We start from the raw sequence: 16434 nt of genomic DNA, 5'->3' as shown, positions 1-16434 counted from the left end.
GGTCGCACACTAGCATAGACAAGAATCTATCAAGTTCCACGCTACAAGAACCTATCTAACTGTACGGTTCTATGGAAAAGTTCATATCTATTTTTCTATTCGAGATAGACAAATATAAGAATGACAAAATCGCGCAATAATGAAATTAATTGTAAGTTGCCTAAGAAAGAGAAATTAATTGTTATAATATAATTCTGTACTATAACTATAATTTTGTACGATGACACAAAGCAAAGTTAGAAATAGTACAAAAAACATAATCGAGATAGCAGCCAATTAACTCATATTATTTGCTATATAATTCATAATTATATCATATTATATGATACAATTAGTAATTATATGTCCCAAACCCAGTGGAAGAAATTTGGGCATTTCATAGACGCAACACTACGTATAAGAACGCGACAATTAATCAACGCAACGCTACATCTTAAAATGATTTTAATATGAAGTTACTATCTATAAATGAAAAAAAAAATTAATTCAAAACTAACGTGTCATTTTAATTCGCCTTTAAATAAAAGAAAACGCGACAAATTCAAATTCTACTTTTCGACAAATTCTAATAATTCACGATAGAAAATACTAAGAACAATCGCGACATCTTATAACTCGCAACGCTAAAGCAAACGCGATCATCTTCCCATCGTAACGCTAATCCAAACCGAAATCAGTACTTTTTCGTAACTCTAATTGATAACACGAAATTTAGACTCGCAACGCTAATTTCAAAGACCGCGATTAGCCCAACATGACGATGGGTCGACATATACGTTGGCATCATGCAGATCGCTGTCCGTTCGCATGTGCATGCTCGAGCAATACGTAAACGTTCGTGTCGAAACCCACTCGCGATCGCGACCACGAAATTAAAAATATCGATAGGTAAAGCCAGAGACGATGACATGTTCCATTCGTGCCTAGCTTCACCGTCGATTTTTCGAACGAAATTTCCTGAAACTGGTTGAACACGCGAAAACGCGCCTACCCGACCAGAGACTGTGTCAACCTGCCCGACCCTACCTACTTATAATTGACAGACACACCAGAAAATGTGCTACCTATCCTACCTAGCCCTATATTTAAAAAATGACAAAACATGCACACCAACATATTCACTCCACGATTCTCACACATAAGACTCGGGCACAAGAAAGATATATATTATTAGATATATATTATAAGAAAGATAAAAAATATCTTCTAATATATTTTCAAATATTTATTAATATTCTAAAATATAAAATCAATTCTTTCCTCGGGAAGAATCCAATTGCGAATGTTCGTTATCAGAGTTTGAAATATGGTTTTTACTAACATATTATGCTGCACTTTATAAAGATTCGACAATGCTTACAATAAATTAAACGTTCTTAACTAAACATGCTTGAAGTGATTCAGAGTATAATATAATCTTGCAGCGAAACATGTCTGAACATATCTTACGCAGATTCTTTCGAAAAAATAATAAACTGATTTTTCTCGTGCAAATACGTAAAAATATAATAACTTCGTAATAGATTCTCTAATAACAATTAAATAATTCATATAATTTGATATATATTGATATAAAACATTAATCGTTGAAAAGTGATTTTTTCATCTTAATATTTTCAACAAATTATGCAATTATTTAGAAAATAATATCTATATATCAATTGTAAGTCGCATAGTAATTATACAGCAAATATTATCATTTATCCAATGAAAAGAGAAAATAATCACGTACATATGTCTGCTTTGTTATAATAACTCAATCATTACCAAATCTGCATGGGAAACCAACGAATTCATTATTAATCAATGTGTCATCCATTTCGTATCAGTTCGAATTATCGATTATTAATCATCTGTGGCGTCTGTGATGTGAACCTCTATTTTTCCAGTCACGTGACCAGACAATAATCTGTACAAAAGAAAACCAACAATTTCAAATAAATGTATGGCAAAAAATCAATAATTTACAATAACATTACAATAACTAAACAAATTACAGTAAGATAAAGAAATAATAAAATCCACAGTCTGCTTCAAGGCCGGTAATATGAATTTTCGATCATTTTAACTATCAGAAATACAGTCAAGAAGAAATGTATAGTTTACAATAATAAAACCAATTACAGTGAAATAAAGTAATAATATAACCCAAATTATACCTCAAAGGCCGATAATATGAGCTATCGACGATTGTAACTTGTCAAGTACGCAGTCAATGATGAAAATAAAAGAAAATTTCTTAATTTTACTAAGATTATGATTAATAAGTGATTAAATACGAACGTACTATTTAAATGAAGCAGATAGAAGTGTAGAAATGTTTATAAAGTCGAAATCAAAGTACTAATAATGACAAGGTAACGGTCGACGAGACGAATTTTCGCTCCACGACTTTCAAGACTACAATGACACCTCACGACACGAAACTACGACTTCCCAATATTTCGGACCAATAGGAAAGCTCCATTTGACGTAACAATAGGAACGCTCCAATAGGAACCCCAATAGAAACGCTCAATTTTATTTGACAATATTCTGCACCAATAGTCACGCTCGATTTGACTTCGGAATATATTGCACCAATAGGAGCGCTCGATTTTCGTATATACGAGCGCGCGCAAATTTATCGTATTCAAACAGTGAAATTGATGAAATTGAGGAACAGAAAACATATATAAGATAATGTTCAGTAACAATTACGAATAAGATTACGTTCTTAATGAAAAGCTTTTATGTCTTACACGAGTGACGCTGATATTGACAAAATATGACAAATAGATAGGCTAATATTTACATTCGGCAGTGTAGATAAATTTCTTTTGTATCTTTTTATATAATGCAATAATATAATTGACAAAAATAAAAATAACTGACAAAAAATGTAATATAAAGAAAAAAGGCACACGGTATCGTTTTGCCGATCCGAAAGAGGTTGGTCCAAATCCTAATAGAGACTTCTTTTTATAATGAACGTAATAGTTAAAAACAATTACTTTTTTTATTATCGGTAAAACCGGACGAATATACGCAATATGTTAGTATTACGTGAAAATATGTTAAAATTGAACTATTTACAGTTTTTAACACGATTTATCAATGCCTTGCAATTGTTTGCTTTGCTAGTACACTTCAATAAATCAAAATGAATCAAGCACATCAACGTCAAAACCACCGCATAAAGTTTGAACGAACAGTGCCTTTATTATGCTTTATGATTTCACTGTCATACTCTTTGAGCATTGTTTTATTCTTTTAGAAATCTCGCTGTACATATATATACATATATGCACGCACATATATATACATGTATAATTATATACGCATATAATTATATACACATATATTTATTGTTAATAGATACATATAGCATATAATTCTAATAATCGTCGAAATACAAAAATACACACGTACGATGCAGAATGATATATAAATTTTTATAGGAGACTTATTGTAACAGACAGGATATTATTTCATATTAATTACTATAAATGTATACATATCATATGAAGCATCCTATATACAGTACTAAGTCGCAAAATAAATATACAATATTATAAACATTCAATAATTCATATAACTCACATATTTTATCTATTAGTTGTCTATTATCTATTAGTTAGTTTACCAACAAATACGATTTATGTATGTAATAATATTTTACAAGAAAACGTTAATAATGTTGAAAGATGTTTTTGTATCGAAATCAGAACATTTTGAATTAATAATCGATTAATTTTCATTATATATGTATACATATAGTATACAGTTATATACGTATACATATAATCAACAAAATTTATTATTTAAACAGAAAAAGGATAATGAAATGAATTTACTGCGATAACAAGCCATGTAATATTGCCAAATCTAATTTACAGTATACAAAAACAAATTTAATATATAAATCTATACATCTGAACCAATAGAGATCTGTAAAACATTTTGTTCATATTATATCATACCTTATTTTTTTTGTGATGTCACATTTTACCAAAATTTGTGATAATTAAGTAATCTGCATTAACTACGATTTTTTAAGTTTACTAAACAGAGAAACTTTCTCCGCATCCACAAGTCCCTTTGATATTTGGATTATTAAAAACAAATTCGGAACTTAATTTAGTTTCCACATAATCCATTTCAGTACCTAGCAGAGACAACTGTGCCTTTTTGTCGATCATAATGCGAACTCCATCTTGAACAACCTCCTCATCAAGTTTACATTTTTCTTTGGCATAATCAAGAGTGTAACTTAGACCATTACATCCTCGTTGTTTCACACTGACCCTTAAACCGATCTGAAATAGGAAGTAGTTTTTATGCAATATCTGGCTCTAAAAAGTCAGCTATTTTATATTACAAAATATTTTACATCAATTATTAATATTTTGTATAATTTATAATTCAACAATTATTCTTGGAACAAAATCAACTTAATTAGTACTTGTAACAATATTCAAATCTTTAAAATTGAAATGGTCAATATATGAAAATAAATTTATTTTAAAATAAACACAGTGTTTTAGTTACTTTATAATAAATAAGAAGGTATTAAAGTAGAGGTCAAACTGTCTACTCACAAATTCGTTTTTGTCTTTTAATAATTCCTTAATTTTTTTTACTGCACTTGATGTCTGTAATAAAATAATTATAACATGAAAATCTAAAATATTTTTGCTTATTTGGAAATGGCAAATATTTTTATAAATAAACAAATTGGTACAAGATTATAATTCTCACAATTTAGAAATGAATACATATTCTATTATATGGAATAATATGCTGAGATTAATTATACAATGTGTGATATATGTGTATAAAAACAAAATTCATAAAAAGGATATAATCATTATTATTTACAGATTATTTATTATTATTTTTTTTTACAATGCTCTACTTGCATTTGATGAATTTTATTAAATGTTACAACAATATTCTACAAATTTAATACAGTTTCATATAACTTAAAGAAGGAACTGAGATATTTGTTATATTATATTAAATGTCAATATTAATCATTCAATTACAATTAATAAATTCATTATTTTTTTATGTATAAAATCCTTAATTTTAATAAAGATATCGGTTAAAATATTCTAGATTTATATCTGTGCAAGTGTCTGAGAATATTTATAAATATTTGTTGATACTTATATTTATGTCACACATTATGTAATTATATTTAACTTTTGATATAAATAGTAATACAAAGTCAAATTATACATGTTTACATACCGAATAATAGAGAATAACTTAATATTCACTATACAAAGTTCTTATAAGATATTTCATAACTACAAAAAGAAATGTTTATCCACAAATTAATAGCTAATTATTGATACATATCTTTTATTGTTTTGTGAAAATTATAAACAGCTAAAATCATGGAAATTTCTATGAAGATAAATAAGTAGTCAATGTGTTATTATATGTAATAACATTGGTTTTAAGAATAAGAATTATACATCAACATATCAACATAGACTGAAAACTGAACCTTAACCTTTCAGTGTTCAAAATATACATACGTTCGTAGCAATATTAACTAACACCATGTACCAATAATCTAGAATTATTACATATTTATATGTGTGTATGTTAATTATTCACTTACTAATGTAAGCGCAGCTCGTGTAGCAAGTATTTTTCTACCTTTGACAGCACGAACAGTAGCTGCAGCAGCTACGGAAGAAGCCATATTGATCTCGTAACGTCGATACTGCGTATGAACACATGTAAAATATATGTGTGTACAAGGAATGATATAACTATATTCATAAAAACATACACAGGTATAGTAGATGATGCATTTAGAATACAGAATTTTAGGATTGACGATTGACATCGACTGAATCGCTGATATACATATGTATTTCCATGCATCAGTGGACCGAATGCTGCCAAATTGCAGTAACAAACAATGAGGAATTTTCTACGCACCGGTAGACTACAATTTTTAATATAGCAAAGTCGATTCTGTAAGATTGTTTCGACATATGTTCAGGTTATCCCAAATAAAGGTAGCAATAAATATAACATCAGAGAGAAAAGATTAAGATTGTATTTAATTTGTAATTGTATCATTTATTTAACACTTGGGTAAATTGAACATAGTACAACGTAGGTATCAAGTATCAATTGAAAGGTAACAAACAACTATCGAATAACCTTTTTCACTTCTCGTGGCAAATGGGAACTGCTACGAATCAACGTAATAATATAAGTTTCATTAATCTACTTGCATACAAAAACGATCATTATAATCGATTAAAATTGCTCAGCGGGCAATAAAGTTATAAATTTGAAACTGAAGTATGCACGTATCATTTTCTCAATGTCCTTTAACCTAAAATAGAAGTATGCGATATAGAAGAAATTTGAAATCGCACTTCACGTTTAACGCGATAAACCATACGAATTTTGTAAAGAGTAATAATTTGGACGCTATCCAATTCCAATTATAATGTTCTATCACATAATCATAATATTCGGATTTCGAACGTTATTGGTAAATTAATAGGTAAGCCGAATATTAACGAGAATAAAGTAATCGATAAAATTAATAGTTGGTACTATTCGTGGAAATTTATATATCTTATTCGTTTCTATAAGTAAAAGTATTACTTATATATTATTTTGTATAAATTATAGAATGTGTGAAATAAATTTGTTAATGCGTCTGAGGAGTTTTTCTGTGAAGATAACAAGCACGTAATGCATTACCTGAAAGATGTGGCTGTAAACAAACGTCAGCTCAACGTTACTTAATAGACTTTTAAATAATTTACATTAGAATGATTAATATAACATTGATATATATTAGCTGAGCTGAAGTTTTATGTACTAATGTAAAAAATAATAATTTGCACGTCAAATGAATTTGTTGCGAAAACGTGTATTAAAACTCATAAATTGTTTTGACGAAAGTAAGTATTATTGTTCTTGGAAATGTGATTACGACGTATTATAAAATTAGTTTTCATACCGATCAACATATTCCTCGAAATAAAACTCTTTAAAACATAACCTCCGCTGTTACTACATATACAAATAAACGTGTCGTCACTAAAAAAAATGATGACATACTGGCCAAATTTCTTTTATATGACTGTAAAAACTATATTACTTTGGTTGCAGGATCTTATTAAAGTAGTTATCCGTCAGGATGCCAGGGAAGATAAAAGTAAAAGTATTGGCGGGTCGCAACCTGCCAGTAATGGATCGTTCTGGTGATACGACGGATGCATACGTCGAATTAAAATTTGGCAATATAACGTTTAAAACAGACGTATGCAGAAAATCGCTCAATCCTCAATGGAATTCAGAATGGTACAGGTTCGAAGTTGAGGATTCTGAACTGCAGGATGAGCCATTGCAGATCCGATTAATGGACCATGATACCTATTCTGCAAACGATGCAATAGGCAAAGTTTATATAAACTTAAATCCATTATTGTTGCCTGGTGTTCCTCCCACAGTTAAAAATATCTGGACATTAGAGGCTGCGATGAATACCAACGCTGGCTCTCAGAGTGGTGTGTATTTGTTCTTAACGGTAGAACATTCAAACAAATTTAATAAGATTTTATTCTAGGTTCTGTTATGACTGGATGGATACCAGTGTATGATACAATGCATGGGATTCGTGGCGAAGTTAATATTATCGTTAAAGTAGAGTTATTTTCTGATTTTAATAGATTCAGACAATCTTCCTGTGGAGTACAATTTTTTTATTGTAAATATATAGAGTATTTATCAAACATTAGAAATTATTTTTTTAAAATGTGGTATGTAGTATAATAATGTTCTTTCAGCACCAAATATACCTCACGGATATCATACTCAAAGTATACACGGTTTTGTAGAAGAATTAGTTGTTAGTGATGATCCTGAATACAAATGGATTGATAAGATAAGAACACCCAGAGCCTCAAACGAGGCAAGGCAAACATTATTTTTTAAACTAAGTGGAGAAGTTCAAAGGAAAATTGGCTTGAAAGCTCTAGACCTTGGTGGAAATGCTGTTATTGGGTAAATTACAGACACAATGCATAAATATTGATTGAAGAAGTTTTTATCACACTATTTTGTCATAATTAGGTATCTACAAAATTTTGACCTGGAAGGTGAATCTGGAATTGTAGCACGGGGGATAGGTACAGCCGTTACACTTGTGAAATTGCAGGATACCTTGAACTTTTCATCTGACGATATAGAAGAGTAAGTATATACAATACTGTTCACTGTATCGCATTTAGCTTAATCTTTTATAGACCAGTTCTGCGTTAATCGTACCCTAATTCTTACACACTTAAATTTTTTACCAAGTATCTTTTAATATAACAATGTTGGTAATACTAAAAATATATTGAAGTGTTCTGTGTTGTGAATTATAATGCTGATTATTTAATCTGAGAGATGAAGTTTGTCCTACTGCACATTTTTTGTACAAGTACGAATTGTTATACTGCTTATTCATAACTAAGTGCATGTAAAAGGAATCAAACTATTATTTTTCAATTAAAAAGTTACTAATTTTTTTAGTTAATTCTAGTAGGTGATAAAATATTAATTAAACTTTTTATTACTCAAAAATAAACATTAACATTTAGTCAACAAGTACTTGATACTGATAATGTGTATTTATTTCATTTTCAAACATATGGTTTAAAGTTTGATGCGTCTGTATACAATAGATAAATAGATTTTAACCACTTTACATTCATAGTGTATTCACATATTTCAAGCGTATTCGATCTCATTTCAACTTCTACGAATTGGGTGTCCTATTTCTCTGGAATTGTTACTTTTACATAAAAAGATATAAATATTTTATAATCTTTTTATCCCTATATTCCGTTTACGTACTATTTATTATTTATTTTGAGAAACGTTTCATTTCGTGATGCGATTGCTAGCGTAAAAATATAGACTACCAAAGCTACAGCAATACTTTATAAAACTTCTAATCAGTATATAATTTTTTTAGGACACCCGGTATGTAGAAGCTAGATCGAGGTCTGATGCGCGTGCATTAAAACCAGGACGATGTGTGTAGAAAACGGAGCACTGCGATAGACTGGAAATAAGTAGGTACGCTACACGCGCATCCAACTTTGATCATTGATAGTAAAAAAGATTAGAGATCTTTAATTGAATGAAAAATATTGAGAATTCTTATATACGAACTAATTAGGCCTTTTTCTTTCTATCCACCTGCATGTGTCAACATAGGGCATTCTTTTCACAACACAAAGCACAAAAGGAACGTACAGGACTCGATGAGAGTATGCCGTTATATCCCGTTACTTCCACTCATATCCTTGATCCTCGTTTTGCGAGTACACAAACCACGCGTGTAAAGGATGATTTTCCACATCATTCAAAGATATCTAGAAATCCTCGGCGAATTATAACAAAGACTGAATGTCCTTGCCGTAAATTACGCGACGTAAGAACTATTGAGAAGTCATCGGACACGAATAATTTAAAGAAAACTCCAGTTTCATACCCAACTTCAACTGAATCCATTATTCAAGATGCGTCCATAAGAATGATGCTAGCGTTGGAAGATGAAAGAGGTGAAAGCAAAAATATATTGGACGTCCGCAAAAATTTGAGGAGACTGTTTAGTACAAGTGATACAGAAAGTAAATCTAGTACTTCTTGGTTAAATAGTTCAGCTAGGTCTTCCGTTGGAAGTATTCAATATTCAAAGAAAGGGAAAGCACTTAAGGACAGTAAAGAAGGAGTTGCCGCCCTTTTAATAAAGTCTATACATAGTGTTCCTTTGGAGCATGTTAAGGAAGATCATGAATTATCAACAGCCCTTTCTCTGTCTGATAATACGAAGGAACGCGAAAATGTCGATGAACATGCTATCCAAAAAGGAAAAGATAAGGATAATTTTAAAGGTGAAATTTATACCGTAACCCCGAAAGAACAGATGAAGAGGGAACACGATTCTTCGTTCGAAGAAAACACATCTAGCTCTAACGGCTTTTCGAATGAATCATCAATTGATAGTACTAGTTATAATATTTTAAACGATTCAAAATTTTCAACCGACGAAGAATTGGACGTAATCGATCAGTTTAGGAAACTTCGTAGAGCCGATACTTTCCCTTCATTAAAAAGAAAACCAACGCAAGTAAGGTCACAAGGAACAGATAGCGATACGTGTCCTCTTCACGAAGAGAGTACATCCCCTCCACTTGTTAAATGCCTATCTATGAATCAAATATTGACATTTAATTTCGAATTTGCTGCAAGTTTGGAAATAAGGAAAGATCATCCGCAAACAGCAGCAGCAGAGTTTAATAAAAATCTGGAAGGTGGGAAAGTTTTACAAAGCCAGCAAAGTAGTGAAAATTCACAAGACTTTAATCTTCCGCTCGCGACGAGTACGCCCGTAGAAAATTCTGTAGAAGAAACGAAATCGGATTCTTCAATTATTGATGTAGCAAAAAAATTAACTGCTCTTGTTACTGATTATGAAAAATGTGACGAACTTAAACAATGTAATCAAATTTCTGTAATAAGGGAACCTACTTCAGAAGATATTTTGAATGATATGGACAATATGAAAGATAATGAATCATCTTACGCCGATGATTGTGAAGTACCTATCTCGGCGTATTCTCTGTTGCAAAGTGCAAGTAAAACTGAAAGTAAAGATAAGATAGCAATACCTAGGCGGATAGATAGAGATTTCTTTCAAAGATTTCCTTCTGTGATCGATGAGGTAGATGAAATCACTTTGAAAGGCTCTTTTAAAGATAAGCAAAATACTGAAAGATTAGAGGAGGGCGATGCATTAAAATTAACTTTATTAACACGATCACTTCCATCATTACAACAGTATGAATTCTCTACCGCAGAGACAAATTCAAGAAAAGATCTGGATAATAAACTAACGCCAGAAACTATGTCGAAAACTTCGTCTAGCATCGAAAGTTTATTACAATCTTCGTGCAACGAAACTTTTGATGTAATTCACAAGAATAGACAACGTCGTATGTTAGATTTAATCAGAATAATTGACACGAAAATGATGGTGCATCCGCTTCATCATAATAACAACGATGGTCACTTTAGAAGGAAAAGACGAGATAGAGCATGCAGAAATATTAATCCTCGGAGTTTACATCAGAATTTGCATAATCAGTTTCTGAAAAAACACCTCCACAATCACAAACGGGCAAAAGTTACACGTGTGTCCTCGTTCTCTAAAGATTTTCCTTTAGGCGAATCCATGCCAACATTGCGTACACCTGACACCTCGTCCTACAATTCCTCTCTCGAGAGTGTTATCATCTACGACACGCTAATTCGATCACATTTATGCAGAACAACTGAGTCCTTTTATTCGAGAGATAACTTCATAACCAAAAGATCTACAGTCGATCCGAAAACGTACGAGATTGCTGCGAAAGAATTAACTCTAGATGCACAAAGCAGCGATTCGTTTAAAAATGATAGTAACACCATAGAAATGAATCAACTAAAGCCAAAAGATACTAACCATTCGACATCATTCACATCTGTAGATCATGCGGTACATGAGAGTCATAGCATTTGTAATATAAGAAAAGCATTAGATCAGGATGAATTAACTAATATTACTAACACTGCTAATATGACTTACAACTCGTGTGTGTCCCCTCCTTCCCTCGATCATAGGCAACAAGATGAGGCATCTCTAAGTCCGTCTTATCCACTTCCGGCTGTTCCTCCTATGGTTTCAAAAGTATGCCAATTACCGACGACTAAGGCACAACCCACTGCCCCGTTGCATCGAAGATCCAGTGATTCCGATTTGAGCATTACTCCAAAAGGTGAGCTTTCTTAATTATACACTAATTACATCTCTATCTAATTTAAGTTAAGATAGAGAATGTAGAACGTATTTATTTTTGATCAATCTGGAATGACTCGTGAATATACATATTTGGAGTTGTTTTTAATGTAGTGCCACGAGTGCACTTTATTCACGAAATCCATTGATCTGCAGGTGATTTATTATGGGTCAAAATTCAAATTACAGGGTGCCTCATAAAGTGAGTTATAGCCAGCAAAGAAGAAATTCCTGAAACAAAAATAGCATATTTCATGATGATCCTACATGGTTCTAGGTAATTTCTTTTTTAATTTATGTATGATTAAGAGTATCATTTCCTGAAAAATTATTTTCTTTATCTCCTTCTTTGCTTATTACTTACCGAATATCTACATTGCTGAACAAGGAATCACTTTATGAGACATTCTTTCTTTATGACATGTAATTACAATACATGTTTCAATAAATATTTTGTTCTTAGATTAATTTATTTCTTCGTAACAAAAATAGAAAGTGCAATGTACATTATAGGCAACTCATTTGGAGCAAATGATAGATCAACGACTGGATTATTGAAAACCTCAACTGCTGTGATAAGAACCATGAATCAAGATGCATTTGAAATGTTAGAATACCCATTTATTACGATGCAACAGTACCCGCCAGGATTTATTTTGCATATCGGTAAGCATTTCATTATTTAGATATCTTAATTTACGTTTATTTACGACTTTGTCGCAAAGTTTAATCATAAAGCGTGTACTTCGAGACAGGTGGTCTTGTAAGCTCAAGATCAGTCAAACTTCTCGAAAGGATCAGCAATTTAGAAGAACCCGAGAGTCGTGATGCCTGGTGGAAAGAAGTTAGAATGGAAGTTCGATCGCATGCGAGAGCATTAGCGTGTAACGTAGTGATTGGTTACAAAGAGGAAACTAGTATTTGGTAAAAACTAGGATAAGACATTTAAACGTAGTTTATGATGACATTGTTTTACGCTTTTTACTGTTACTCTTTTTCTTGTAGCGATGATGTCTGCGTGTTAAATGCATATGGAACTGCAGCAGTAATTAATCTTCATAGCTCAAGTCAGGATGTAGACAATGTTTTTGTTAGCAAAGCACAATCTGGATCCGGTGTTAATGCCACGGAAGTAGAACGCGAGAAAGCTCAACAGAAATCTGCACCTATAAAAGAAGAGAAAAGCGATACCGATACGTCTGTGCCAACTTCTATGCAAACCTGCAAAGTAAGGCATATGTCAGAGAGTAGAGATCACGAGAGAGATGTCCAATTTCAAAGTAAATGCAGTCTCTGTCATTTACCGTACAACGAAGCGAGTGTTCCGTTTCGTGTAAACGTCTCAAAATGCGGTATATGCAAACGTGCCAGAGTACCGGATGTGATGTTCACTACTATAGAGTTACCAGAAAACGTATTAATGACCGGACGAGGATGCATCATTCAAGCTACCGCGTGTAAAGCCAAGAAAGATCTCAGAGGAGAATTAAATGCCAAGGAGATATCCGATTGCTTACCATTTTTAGAATACGAATTGCATAGTTTACTCTTAAACAAATTAAAAGTCAAAGGAATGAATTCGATATTTGGCTTGAAGTTACAGATCTCTGTTGGTGAACGACTAATCATTGGTATGGCTGTGGGTACGGCTATATTTTTAACCGCCTTACCCACACCCTCTGTTCCACAAATTGCCTCTGGAAATTCTTGGCATAAAGAGGAGCAATTAGCAGAAATTCAGAAAACTTTAGTCGAAACAGTCAAACAGAACAGAGAATTCTATCGGCTCAAATCTGTTGGGGTAGGTGTTTTATCGATCATTTTTGAAATTGAAAATAATCAATAATCAACTTATGTATTTGTTATAGGACGTTGAAAATGGACGTGTCACAACTTCTGATACCGATGAATCGGACGATGATCTCCCAGATTTAGATTTTAGCGTAGGTCCGAGAGATACTTGTGTCCTAGAAGTCGATGACATCGAAGATATGGATAGAATATCGTTACTGATGGATGATAGGCCTCCGGAGGATTTCCACGTAGTAAATACTCAAACGATTCCTGGTTTAGACGAGTTGGAAATCGTGAGGAATTTGCAAATGTTTACTCAAATTTCGAGAACGAAAATTCCCACTGGACAATTTGCATCAATGCCCTCTAAATATTTTGCTAGATTACTTCAGGTACCGTTGTATTTAGTTTTCAATCGTTAATTTACGCGTAATAAAATCATTATTAATTTAATCGTAGATTAAATGATCGATCTTTCGTTTCAGTCTGTATATTTCAAATTAAGAAGAATGATCCCCTGTGCGCTCTGTGACATGCAATTTAAGTTGGCGCTTCCCGAGCCAGATGAAATACAATTCACAGTAATTGGTATGGCCCTTGGATTAGGAGATCCTGTAAAAATAAATAAATCTAAGAAAAAGCTGATAAGTCATTCTGCAAGTAAAGACCAAGTTAAAAGACAAGGTAGGTACCATAAACTGTTTACAAATTCTTGTTATACTCGAAGTATTTATTAATTAAAATGTATTATATATTTAGATGATAGTGATATGATATTTAATCTTGACGTGGATCATACGGAAGTCTCGTCGGATAATGTATCTAGCAGCAATATGAATTCAGCTACCCTAGTTCATGCGCCATCGCTGAAATCCCGGACTCGTTCGCCATTACGATCCAAGATTTTTACAACACGTAAACATAAACATGTAAGTGTTTCGATGTGAGAAGAATTATCTTGTGAGGCATACGATTAAGATGATTTTGATTATAAATTGTAATTAAAACGAACAGGTGCCTTTAAAGGGAAGGTACGGTGTAGATATAACACCTCTGTCTTATCTACCGGGTGGCCGCATAGAAAGGTATCTAGGAAATTTAAACTTTTTCTTCATTCGTGAGAGCACATCCATCAGAGAAGTTAGTATTGTTTTTTACATGAATGGATATAAGAAATAAATTGACGAAAATTAATAATATTCTACCTATTACAGAATGGTGGTCTGAGTGGATTTACTCATAGTTTTGTGATGGAAGTTTTGGCAATCGTTCGCGCGCATATTACGGCCTTGGGTGGTAATGCGATGGTAGCATTTTTTATGACTAAGTGCGTACTCCTCCACAGTCCGCACAAAAACCAAGTACGTATAATTTTTCTAACCTTTAGTAAGTTCGACTGGTGGAATATAGCTAAGGGAAAGTTATATTTTAGGGTCAATGTTTAATAAATGTCGGTGGAGATGTGGTATCCGTGTCGTATTTCACAGACGAAAAACACTGTGGTGTTTCAAATTGCTGACCCCAACCTCCACATTCTGCACCTCCATAGCTACAACCGCACTCCGAGAAGCAACGTCGCAGATTTGACTTCTCGCTGATCGACGAACTCCGTTAATCGTTTTGGACAGATCGTATCTTTTATCTTACAATCCTGTGATAGGATAGGGTTTGTAAATATTCGAATCTTTAGCGTATAAGTACTATAAGTTACGAGAATTCGATTGATGGATTTAGATAAGTTTATCAAATTTCGTAAATTTAGTCAAGAGGCTTTCTCTAACGAAAACGATAATTGTGTTACAAGACGCACATGTTCGATTCAGCACGGTCTTAGGTAGGCCTTTTAAGGAATTCTAAATGCTGCTTCGATGATTAGGTGCCTTGGAAATTGCACAGAAAATTTGCGAACAATTCTTTTGTCCAACGAAGTAGGTAGTCGTTGGAGGCAAATTGTATGATTCAGGCATCTGAATGGATTCCCATTTCTCGTTCGGTTGTAACAATAACAGCAAAAAGGAAAGACGTAGACGCTTCCTAAGTTCTGACACAGATGAAAGTGCGGTGATCGATGTTAGTGTGGATAAGCGTTCGCTCTCTTTAAAGGATGATAACGATCGACGTTGCTGGCTCGTAAAAATGAATTTGCCAGTTAACATTTGTTTATAATTTTGCAGATATTAGAATAAGAGAAGGGTATACATATAAATAATCTTGATCGTTATGGGACAGAAATTCGAGTTTTACGACCTTTTTGTCTAAGGTTGAGGAATATCTTTTCCGAAATTCAAAGCTACGTAAAATGTACAAAATTAGATTACGAGACAGAGTACGGCTTACGAAGTGTATTTGGATTGTTATGCATGTGTCTCCAATCCTTTACATTTGGTCGTTGTTTGTCGATAATCGTACGAATTTATTGTTATCGATTTAACGCTTGTTCTGCGAGAACTAAACGACGTGATAAATGTGCATTGCAAAATGTATTTGTGTTTTAATTTAACATAGTTATTGATTATTAATCCCTCTGTTACAATGTGATTAAATAAAATCGTCGTGTAATTAAATATTAAAATTTTTTAAATTACGTTTTGATATTAAAGCATCCTGTATTTTCGTTGTTTCTTAACGAGGAAAGAAAGATGGTGTCATACAACAACTTTATTATAATTTTAAATGTTGAAATTTAATAAATAATTAAAATCGTTAAATAGTACATAAAACTGGCTGTTAAAGTAGTTTTTTCAATTTTACATCGTAACGCGATGACGCGAGAACGTTGCTAA

The 16434-nt window shown here is 32.4% G+C and overlaps 2 protein-coding genes across 6 annotated transcripts; one reads left to right on the top strand and one right to left on the bottom strand.

Annotated features, from left to right (window-relative positions):
• Nucleotides 1–1210: 1210 nt before the first annotated feature.
• On the bottom strand, nucleotides 1211–6838 carry LOC126864132 (iron-sulfur cluster assembly 1 homolog, mitochondrial). Of its 2 annotated transcripts, XM_050615127.1 has the most exons (5): nucleotides 6724–6838; nucleotides 5615–5719; nucleotides 4581–4634; nucleotides 2288–4298; nucleotides 1211–1909 (listed from the first exon to the last, which is right to left on the bottom strand). In XM_050615127.1, the coding sequence occupies exons 2-4, from the start codon at nucleotides 5696–5698 to the stop codon at nucleotides 4044–4046; spliced, it is 393 nt and encodes a 130-aa protein (XP_050471084.1). In that variant the 5' UTR covers nucleotides 5699–5719; nucleotides 6724–6838; the 3' UTR covers nucleotides 1211–1909; nucleotides 2288–4043. The 2 variants fall into 2 exon arrangements, with proteins under 2 accessions (XP_050471084.1, XP_050471083.1); XM_050615126.1 differs by lacking the exon at nucleotides 6724–6838 and having other exon boundaries at nucleotides 3963–4298.
• Nucleotides 5858–16151, top strand: LOC126864124 (C2 domain-containing protein 5). Of its 4 annotated transcripts, none has more exons than XM_050615108.1 (15): nucleotides 5858–6020; nucleotides 7138–7535; nucleotides 7595–7735; nucleotides 7815–8031; nucleotides 8101–8220; nucleotides 9235–11837; nucleotides 12371–12523; nucleotides 12613–12781; nucleotides 12863–13658; nucleotides 13726–14043; nucleotides 14137–14335; nucleotides 14411–14580; nucleotides 14666–14791; nucleotides 14866–15012; nucleotides 15084–16151. In XM_050615108.1, exons 2-15 carry the CDS (start codon nucleotides 7166–7168, stop codon nucleotides 15168–15170), a joined length of 5616 nt encoding a protein of 1871 aa, XP_050471065.1. In that variant the 5' UTR covers nucleotides 5858–6020; nucleotides 7138–7165; the 3' UTR covers nucleotides 15171–16151. The 4 variants fall into 4 exon arrangements, with proteins under 4 accessions (XP_050471065.1, XP_050471064.1, XP_050471062.1 ...); XM_050615107.1 differs by having other exon boundaries at nucleotides 5858–6520; XM_050615105.1 differs by lacking the exon at nucleotides 5858–6020 and adding an exon at nucleotides 6778–6926.
• The last annotated feature ends 283 nt before the right edge of the window (nucleotides 16152–16434 follow it).

Source organism: Bombus huntii, chromosome 3 (genome assembly GCF_024542735.1).
Source record: "Bombus huntii isolate Logan2020A chromosome 3, iyBomHunt1.1, whole genome shotgun sequence".
Classification (NCBI taxonomy): Eukaryota; Metazoa; Arthropoda; class Insecta; order Hymenoptera; family Apidae; genus Bombus; species Bombus huntii.
This window is presented reverse-complemented; position numbering and strand designations above follow the sequence as displayed.